We start from the raw sequence: 10,925 nt of genomic DNA, 5'->3' as shown, positions 1-10,925 counted from the left end.
TACAGCAGTTACTAAAACTGGACTTTCCAACAAAATAATGTATTGTGAATTCAATTCTATTCAATTTGACAAACAGTCAATATAACAGTAATAGCATTCTTTTAAAAGGATCATTAAATAAAATGGGAGAAATTTTTTTTTAAGCAGAATTGTGTATGGAATTCTCTTCTAAGGTACCTGATCTAATTTGGTTCTGCCACGTTGAATTCATACGCAGACACTTTTTTCTTTTGAATCCTTTGTAACCCTTTATTTCAACACATTTTGAACAGTTTATTTTAAGCAGCAGAATAGAAAAAAAAGAAAACTTGTAAAAAGAGCATAAAAAGAAAAAGGCATACGCGGCAGTTGGACAGTGAAACATCGGACATATACGCAACTGTAAAAAAAATAAAAAATCTCAAAATGTATTGAGTTAACCAATGAAATAGCAGAGATACTCTGCACTCCCTACTACAGAGATTGGCAAAACCGTGACATCCAGTTCTGGGGGGCAACCAGGACAATCTCTCCGACCATACAATCGCTGAACATTAGCAGTGCATTCAGTATGTGTTGTACACCAATCAAAACTATAGGGAGACAAAAAAGTAATTTATAAAACCATATTGTTGTATTAAGAAGACACACAATAAATATTACTATACAATCGTCCAATAATAAATACACAAGATGAAGTTTTGCTATTTCCGTAAGCAAAGTTCACACAGGCTTGTTTAATAGGAGGGTCGCTGGGAGCACAGTAGAGTATAATTCGCCTTCCTTATGTGCTTGAGCCTGAAATACTGTTTTCCTGGTCCTTTGGTGGGAACGACATCTGTTTTGATGTCAGTAAAGCCACACTGAAGTCATTTGATCTCGTACAAAGGTTCTGACTTTCCAAGGCATCAGTTGCCAAGTGCAGGTTCTTTCTGTAGAATGAGAGCCATGTGCTGAGAGTAGTATTCTTTAATCCTCAATACAGCCTTACCACGCTGCTAGCTAGGAAAGTCATCACTTTCTTCTGGGGACCCTCGGGTCTCTGAATGGTGTCCTAGAGAACAATATAAAAGACTTATCATTTATACAATACTGCCCTCTAGCATATACATCTGAACCGTCCTTGCACTACGTGGAAAGCTCTAGATAGAACTATGAAGGGTTGTGGGGGGGAGGGGAGGAGGATGAATTATCACTGTAACTAAATAAAGACTGGCGGTAGCTGTTAAGAAACTCCTTTTCTTTTCTAAATAGGCATGTAAATTATTGACACCACGGGCGGGGTGTAATGGAGTCCGAGTTCTCCCGACGTGCGGAATGCCGGCCGAATTGGACGTTTTCTTTAAAGGGGCAATTATTTACAAGGCATAGTTCCCACACGTTGGGCGAACTTGGACTCCATTACATCCCACCCCATCAATCAGCAAACTTGCTTCACTGCACAGTCCCTGATCAAAAACCAAACCACGGGCCCGATTCATAGTTATACGATGTGCCTAAGTTTTTGCAATGGAGAGACTATCGTAGTCTGCGCACGCGCGGCAATTGAATTGTGATTACGGTCGCATTGTGGATTCATTCGCAAGTGACTGACAGGCAGCGGGCTTTATGTGGGAGGTTACTGGGAGTGGCGACAAAAACACCGGCGTGTTGGGACCGGTCTGTCAGCCGCCGACTGCGATACTGTACGCAGGAACCACAAGTCCGGCGTCTCAGTTGCGGCGATTCTGAGTGACCACAGTCTCACTCGTGGAGACAAGGTTTCTGGCTCTGCGTCGATACTGCGAATGTGTACTCAGTGACAGGCAGCTATGAGGGCTCCGGAGGGCGTCTATATAGAATCCTGGCAGCTGATGTATTAGCAGATTGTCTCACATCCACTGAGGAAAAACACAAATGGCATCTGTGGTAGCTATAGCGCACAGCTGTGGGCCTAATTCAGATCTGATCGCTACTGTGCGCTTTCGCACAGCGGGCGATCAGATCCAAACTGCGTATGCACCGCACTTCACCCGCGCATCGCACGGCTGCAACGGGCATCGGCGCCCTGCGACGAGATGGTACGAAGGATCTATTCGCGCGGGCGTTCGCAAGGAGATTGACAGGAAGAGGTCATTCGTGGGTGGCAACTGACCGTTTTCGGGGAGTGTCCGGAAAAACGCAGGCGCGTCCGAGCGTTTTCAGGGAGGGGGTCTGACGTCAACTCCAGCCCCGATCAGCCTGATGTGATCGCACTTGTAGGAGTAAGTCCTGGGCTGCGCACAGACTGCACAAAATCAGTTTGTACAGCTCTGCTACACATGCGATCGCACACTTGCACAGCGAAAATACACTCCCCCTGTAGGTGGTGACTATCTGATCGCAGGACAGCAATAATCGCTGCCCAGCGATCAGATATGAATGACCCCCTAGGAATCAGGCCTTACATTAACTGAGATATTGCCACATTCCAGGCTATACTTATATATCCAAAGCGTATTTGCAATGGTCTGACGTTCTACTGTGTTTTTATTTTCCTTTACAGAAAAGCTGTAACTAGTGGTGACTAAACTGTATATGAAATGTACACGTCAAAGCCTGGACTGGCAAATAGGGGTTAGAAACATACTTATGGGGGAAATGGTATTGGCCACTGGCTGAGCAGAGTAGGATTTACCTGGACTTGTTCCAGAGTACAGGAGTTCTAGGCTGCTTATTTTCCCCTGCTCATATAGCGCCAGCTGCTCCACAAATCTCTGTTTGGCAGGATTCATGACGATCTGGTGATGTGGCATGGAGATAGCTGGAAAAGAGAATGGTGGCATTTAACACACTGCACAGGGGCCTGTGCTGGCTGCAAGCACTGACACTACTCAACAGCATTTGGCATTTTTACAGAGGGGTCGGATCTCCACGTGTCACGGCCGCTGCAGACATCTCACAGACGGAACCTTAGAGCCAGCTGAGCTGGCTGGGCCGTGCGGAGCAGTTTCCTCTCCGTGTGGCTTCCAGACAAGTGTGAAAGCAAAACAAGCAACTAAAACACACACAATCCTTACTATTATTGCCCACTCTAAACAAGAAACAAAAAATATATACCAGGATAAATATAGACTATGGACAGAATGATGGCAGAGTGGCTAGCATTGCTGCTTCACCAGCTCTTTTCACGGCGAAGGCCGTATGTGTGTGAAGATTGTATGTTCTCCCGGTATTTGCGTGGGGTCCCTCCGGGACACTGTCTTTTGCCAAAAGTTAACCCTAGCGTGTGTGTCTGTGTGGTATCTATAGTAAGCTCCAGAGCGGCACGGACGGATGTGAAATGACAAAATATTCTCTGCAAAGCACTGCGTAATATGTGTGCGTCATATAAATAACAGCTAATAAGTATATTATTAAATGTCACCGAACACAAAACTCATAACAGTAATTATACTCATACAACAGGCAAAATGGTGTACACATACAACACACAAACACGCATCATGTACAAAGAGAATACACGTCTGTAATAATATCATAAATAGATAAGAACCATGGAATGTGTGTGTGTGTGTGTGTGTGTGTGTGTGTGTGTGTGTGTGTGTGTGTGTGTGTGTGTGTGCGCGCGTGTGTGTGTCACAGCCATCAGCATGCACTAAAAGGTTCCAATGTGTATACTGGAAGCAATCTGGCTGCTCAGTATGACCACCAATTCCCCGGACTTCATCCACTATGGCCACCCATTTTTGTAGCTGAATCAGAAAGTGCATGCAGAGCACAAGAGGAAGTGATCGGTTGGGAAAGTGTTCCCCAGTGGAATTTGTGGTATCCTTGGTAAGACAGGCTGCAGTGTTCTGGACACAATGGGCCTAATTCAGACTGATCGCTAGGCTACAGCATGTAGATTTGTTCAGTTTTTAAAATGCAGTTATCAGCAGACACAGATGTAAGTACAAATGCCGGCGTGGTGCAGAAATCTCCGAATATACTCTGCAGATGTTACCCGGCTGTTACCTTCGTCCGATAGTTTGCGAAGTGTCTCTGATACTGGTCAATTCGGATGCAGGAAAGACGGCAAACAACGCATTTCGGAGCGCGCACTGCTCCTTTTTCAGAATAACTTGAAAAAGGAGCAGTGCACGCTCACCGCTCCGAAACCTACATGCTGTATCGTTACATTTTAAAATGACAAGAACCTGCCACACTTCCTGGTGGTGAGGACTTCATTCAGTGCTGATTGTAAAGAAACCCTTGATGTGAACTCGAGACAGAATTTAAATGTAAGTTTGTCTCCAATTAGCCTGAAGTTGTTACTGTGTTCCAGTTAAAGAAACGGTTATGTGAATGCGAGACAGAACCAGAAAGTAAAGGCCCATACACACTGGGCGATGTTGAGCTGAGAGCAGGTCACTTTTGGGGTGTTGAGCTGCTTTCAGCACAAAGCCGCCCAGTGTGTATGCCCAAACGATGAGCGGTGATGTGCGCTCCCCGCTTCATCGCTGGCGGCCGGCGTTCATCTACTGGTATTACCTGTAGATGAACGGCGGAGTGAGCGGCTTTCCATAGCGTCCTGCTATGAAAATCCGTTCACCCCCGCTGACATCGCTGGGCAGGGGGGAAAAGCGCTCAGTGTGTATGCACCTTAAGTGTGTTCTGTCTGGCTGCTGTGTGAGCTGACACCTCTTCACAATAGATGTCGTATTAACCCCTTATGTGATCACCTGGCGCAGGTGGATGGTTCCTTTTGTTTTCAAAGATTCAAGTATTGGTGTAAGGTGCGCTCCTGTTTTTCCATACACCAGCTGAATCTGTGGTATCCCGGAGTGCAGAGAACAAGAAAAAAATCCTCTAATGTATATGTGAGGATCCCCTGAGCAGCAGCCAAGGGATTACGTCAGTCAGCAGCTAACTGGTTAAAATGCTAAATAAATAGGTACTTGTTAATCATACACTGGCCTCATGACGGGTGCGCACCTGTTAGCTAAGCTTTGCCTTCTCCTGGCACCTCAAATCTAAGCAGCCCCTGTTGCTCCAATTAGGCTGGGAATTGCTGTACTTGCCCATAGATCAGAGTGGACGTTTGCCCCAGATGCTAACGATGAGGTGTGGATTGCTTGGCAGTGTTAATCCGTTTGCCTTTGCCTATGTAAAGCAGTGACACAGCTCCCAAGGGAGACAGTTGTGATAAATTTTTTTAAGGGGGAGCGGGTCAAGACAACCAAATCCCTGGAGCGGCAAGTCCCCAAAACACGTTTCAAGGGGTACCTACAGTATCTAATCAACAACTTACACGTAAAATGACAGCGCTCCTTAGTAACGTTATCATAAAACGCAGGTCAACACTTAGTGTTAGTGCGTTACAAAGAGGGTTGCGTATAATTAAATACGTTTGAATGCACTTGGGGGTTAATAAAATACACTGCGGTAAGCAAGAGTAAAGATGGGTGTAGAAAAATAAATAAAACGTTATCAAATATATTTTACACACAAAGGGCGGTATTCAATTCTTTTCACCTTCTTTCACACCCGTTCTGTTTCTGATTACAGGTGCGGTATTATCACTTCAGCTTGCTACCCCCGGGGGAAACGAGACGCCCTAAAGGGGGGTACTCACGGAGCGATATTCTAAGCAATCTGACTAGATTGCTTAGAATATCAGCATGATCGCTCTGTGTGCAGCCCCCTCAGCGATAGGGATGCGCAGCCCCGCACATCGCTATCGCTGCTGATAGATTGGCCTGCCGTGCATGCCAATCTAGCGGGTCGCTCACTTCACCCGCTGGGTGAAGTGAGTGGCCCCCCCGTCTCCTCCCGCGCGCTCAGCACAGATTGCGCTGTGCTGAGCGGAGGGAGAGATGTGTGCTGAGCGGTTCGCTCAGCACACATCTCTCCCCACATCGGCCCGTCTATATGGGCCTTAACCCTTCACGCAGCTAAACCTGATTACTATGGGTGCGATATGCGCGATAACGGGGATCACTTTAGAAAGGAGATTGGGTGTGATATATCGTTTGAATACCTTCCAAAGACACAGTGGCTGTAAAAGTATTCACGTGTTTGGCATTTATCAAACGTACCTATATCATAAAATAAACATGAAATTATTCCAGAATCCTTACCACTGACTCCGTCATGTCAAACAGAGGGGAAAAAAATCTAAAGGATTTTTCTTAATTTACAAACAGATAAATATATTTTAGCTAAACTGCACAGAATGAAACCCTGGTGCAACCAGCGGCTAGATGACACATAATTCACAGACTGCATTCCAGCTGTGCACAATTCCAGGGTTTTTGGTTTCAGGATAAATACATCTGATAATGAGAGCTGCCACGGCTGGTTAGTGTATTTCTATACAATGCAGAAGATCACAGAACATACAAAAAGCTTATTGGAAAGCAGCAATCAGGGGAAATATATGAGATACAGTATCAGGACTTATTGTCCACCAGAGCACGGTCAGGTCAATCATAAAGTCATTTAGAACAGACTAGTAGCTGCCTCCTAAACTGCTCATCCGTGCATCGCGGGCACTTTGGGAGGCTCATAGTAAGGCACATAGAGGGTACGTCTTTGCATGACAGACATGAGAAACTGTCACAGGGGAGTCCCCTCTTTCAAACTACACTGCTCAAAAAAATAAAGGGAACACTTACTCAACACAATGTAACTCCAAGTCAATCACACTTCTGTGAAATCAAACTGTCCACTTAGGAAGCAACACTGATTGACGATCAATTTCACATGCTGTTGTGCAAATGGAATAGACAACAGATGCAAATTAGAGGCAATTAGCAAGACACCCCCAATAAAGGAGTTGTTCTGCAGGTGGTGACCACAGACCACTTCTCAGCTCCTATGCTTTCTGGCTGATGTTTTGGTCACTTTTGAAAGCTTGCGGTGCTTTCACTCTAGTGGTAGCATGAGACTGAGTCTACAACCCACACAAGTGGCTCAGGTAGTGCAGCTCATCCAGGATGGCACATCAATGCGAGCTGTGGCAAGAAGGTTTGCTGTGTCTGTCAGCGTAGTGTCCAGAGCATGGAGGCGCTACCAGGAGACAGGCCAGTACATCAGGAGACGTGGAGGAGGCCGTAGGAGGGCAACAACCCAGCAGCAGGGCCGCTACCTCCGCCTTTGTGCAAGGAGGAACAGGAGGAGCACTGCCAGAGCCCTGCAAAATGACCTCCAGCAAGCCACAAATGTGCATGTGTCTACTCAAACGAACAGAAACAGACTCCATGAGGGTGGTAAGAGGGCCCGACGTCCACATGTGGGGGTTGTGCTTACAGCCTAACACCGTGCAGGACGTTTGGCATTTGCCAGAGAACACCAAGATTGCAAATTCGCAACTGGCGCCCTGTGCTCTTCACAGATGAAAGCAGGTTCTCACTGAGCACCTGTGACAGACGTGACAGAGTCTGGAGACGCCAAGGAGAACGTTCTGCTGCCTGCAACATCCTCCAGCATGACCGGTTTGGCAGTGGGTCAGTAATGGAGTGGGGTGGCATTTCTTTAGGGGGACGCACAGCCCTCCATGTGCTCGCCAGAGGTAGCCTGACTGCCATTAGGTACCGAGATTAGATCCTCAGACCCCTTGTGAGACCATACGCTGGTGCGGTTGGCCCTGGGTTCCTCCTAATGCAAGACAATGCTAGACCTCATTTGGCTGGAGTGTGTCAGCAGTTCCTGCAAGACGAAGGCATTGATGCTATGGACTGGCCCGCCCGTTCCCCAGACCTGAATCCAATTGAGCACATCTGGGACATCATGTCTCGCTCCATCCACCAATGCCATGTTGCACCACAGACTGTTCAGGAGTTGGCGGATGCTTTAGTCCAGGTCTGCGAGGAGATCCCTCAGGAGACCATCCGCCACCTCATCAGGAGCATGCCCAGGCGTTGTAGGGAGGTCATACAGGCACGTGGAGGCCACACACACTACTGAGCCTCATTTTGACTTGTTTTAAGGACATTACATCAAAGTTGGATCAGCCTGTTGTGTGTTTTTCCACTTTAATTTTGAGTGTGACTCCAAATCCAGACCTCCATGGGTTAATAAATTTGATTTCCATTGATAATTTTTGTGTGATTTTGTTGTCAGCACATTCAACTATGTAAAGAACAAAGTATTTAATAAGAATATTTCATTCATTCAGATCTAGGATGTGTTATTTTAGTGTTCCCTTTATTTTTTTGAGCAGTGTATATGCGCCCCTACAGAAGTTACGGACAATTCCCCCTTACACTGCAGGAAACTAGACATCCAGGGATGGGGAAGATCTACTCCATCCTGGCGTTCATTAAATCAGCGCGCACACATCAGGAATTATGTAGCCCTTCAGAGGTTATTGCCTGCAGAGCCGCAGACTATGATACCCAACAATACACAAAACATTAGTTTCCTAAAATGCTCGCAGACGGGGGAGGGGATTTGCTATTACAACTGTGTGTAAATGGCGGCAACGGCATCCGAACTCGCGGCCCCTCCTAGTGCCAGCCGGGAGCTGTCCGTGGCGAATTGGATTTCCTCCGTAGAATTTGATGGCAGACAAGGACCACTTGGCGCATCTAGTCTTCCCCTTTAGGGTTTGGGGTTGGAAGCAGTATCATTTCTAGTTTTGAAAAAGCTATGCTCTGTTATGCAAACATATTTCACCTACACATTGTATGTGTCTGGTCTAAAACCGGGTAAACACCTAAACAATGGTGCGACCCAGTGATGTCCTATAACAATACATCGCACCGCCATACACACTGCACGTTCCACTGTACAACAGAGCAATGTATCAATACATAGTGCATATAACACTGCGTTGGCCATGGAATCAACCCATTGGACGTCCAGCACATCATATAGGAAGATGCGACAAACCCAATTTGTCAAACGATGAACTGGGTAGATTTGAGAGCACACACTATAAGATAGTCCTTGCCATCCGTTGCAGTATAATATCGTCCAATATACTGTATAGTGTGTACCCCGGTTAAGACTGTGAAATGTAGCAGACTATAAGAAATAAAGATACATTATAGTTTTCCAAGTGCATATTTTAGCACAAAAACCTTCATTTGCTTTAAGCTCATTTTCTTGCAATACAAAAAACACCACAAAAGAACCCAACCTTTTTGGGCCATTTTGGGTAAATGTTATTTGCCATATGAGGTGGCACAAACAAATTATTGGCATTTTAAGACTAAATAAAACCAAGGTATAAATTTGTGTGGGTACTGCATAAAAAATGGCTGATATTAATGTTAAAATGCAAAACACAAAAATGGACAAAATATGCTCAGCACGGGGGTGAGAAAACCCTTAGCGGCGACCAGGGGGTGACATAGGAAACCAATGTCTTGGAGTGGCCCAGCCAAAGATCAGACCTCAATCACATTGAGCACCTGTGGAATATTGGCGATTACTTCCAGACTCCATCTAACCTGATGGATTGGAGCAATAAGAAAAGCTTTAAAGTTGCTGTTTATGTTGGTCAATAGTATAAATTCCCAGATAAATCCATACCGATTGCTTGATGTAAGAAAATTTAAAAATGTAAATTCCGTATGGCCATAACATCTGAGAGAATATAAATGACCAGTTTATGAATATATTTCCATTTGTGCATTACACATAACATGTGGCCAGTGGTATGACACCTGTGGCAATTCCCACTGAATATCTTCTATTATAGAAACCTTCTTGCAGCTGTAAAACATTGCACACAGGAACGCTTACAAATTTCATACAGCCCAGGCCAGGACCGCCACCAGGGGGGGACTGTGGGGACTGCTGTCCCGGGCCCATACAGAGAGGGGCGGGCGCCACCCCTTGCTCCTATTGCTAATACCTATAGAGCTACACCAGTCTGTCAATCAACAGCAGTCTGATGTGAGCTCTCTGTGAACCGTTCATGTAGGTCCACAAGACTCCACCTATATGTAACGTCACAATGTATGACATCACATAGGGGTCGAGCAGTGCAGCAGAATCTTTTTTTTTTTTTTTTTTTGGGGAGGGCCCTGTCTATTTTGTCAGTCCCGGGCCCCACAATTTCTGATGGCAGCCCTGGCCCAGGCAACCATGCAGCACAAACACGAGCACAGCCCGGGCGACCATGCAGCCCAGTCCAGAAGACCATGCAGCACAAATACGAGCACAGCCCAGGCGACCATGCTGCCCAGCCAAAAAGACCATGCAGCACAATACAGCACAGAGAAAAATACAGCACAGGCAGCCATGCAGTACAGAGAGAAGAAAAAATAGGGGAAAAAAAGAAAAGGGATGGGAGAGCAGTAGATTAAAATAAACTGAATTTAATTGCACAAATACGATGATAGGTACACACTAAAAGAAATGTATTCAGAAAAACAAGAATTCTACAGTTTCAAATAGGGTTTGACTAAAACGGAATCAATATACTAGTGTGCCAGACTTCAGAAGACATACTGTGGCATTAGCTAAAACAATGTCACATTATGGAAATCCAAATGACAGCGCCTGTGAAAGGGGTGTTGAAACAATTTGCAACACAACACTGAATTTTGTAATCGCCGCTGTGAGACCAATGAACAATGTTCAGTGTATAAGTGGCGAGGTCCTATGCCGGCTAGGCATACTCGCATGTATATAAAACAGGTCACTAGCAGCTGTTGCTCTTGGTAACCACTAGGTTTAGAAATTGATCCGTCCCTTCTAAGTGGCAATTTCTCCAAATGACTGAGCACTGTGTGTAATTGCCTGCAAGCGCTACACTTACATGCTGACCTGGATAAGGCCACTTGAGAACAGGAACTCCAAATGATTATGTGCAAATGTTACAAATAAATATATCAGACTGTAAAAAGCACAAGTGTCCCACAGGACGTCACACTGCTAGTGACAGTCAGTATCTGCCGTGATCACGCACAGTGCCGGAGATGCAGCAACAATGACAGAGCAGTGCTGACACTCTCCAGTATCTCCCTCCCAGCATATATAAGGCAGTGGGT

General features: G+C 45.7%; 1 protein-coding gene across 4 annotated transcripts in view; it reads right to left on the bottom strand.

Moving 5' to 3' along the window:
* Positions 1 to 238: 238 nt before the first annotated feature.
* The window catches only part of IRAK1 (interleukin 1 receptor associated kinase 1), a 195,004-nt gene continuing 184,317 nt past the window's right edge, over positions 239 to 10,925 (bottom strand). For all 4 annotated transcript variants that reach the window (XM_063936388.1, XM_063936385.1, XM_063936387.1 and 1 more), the window contains 2 exons: positions 2,636 to 2,761; positions 239 to 1,033 (listed from right to left, as the gene is read on the bottom strand). In XM_063936388.1, the coding sequence (XP_063792458.1) occupies positions 978 to 1,033; positions 2,636 to 2,761 (182 nt within the window). In that variant the 3' untranslated portion in view covers positions 239 to 977. The remainder of the gene's footprint in view (positions 1,034 to 2,635; positions 2,762 to 10,925) is intronic.

The sequence above is a fragment of the Pseudophryne corroboree genome, chromosome 8, assembly GCF_028390025.1.
Source record: "Pseudophryne corroboree isolate aPseCor3 chromosome 8, aPseCor3.hap2, whole genome shotgun sequence".
Taxonomy (NCBI): domain Eukaryota; kingdom Metazoa; phylum Chordata; class Amphibia; order Anura; family Myobatrachidae; genus Pseudophryne; species Pseudophryne corroboree.
Note: the sequence above shows the minus strand (reverse complement) of the source record. Positions and strands in the feature narration are given on the sequence as shown.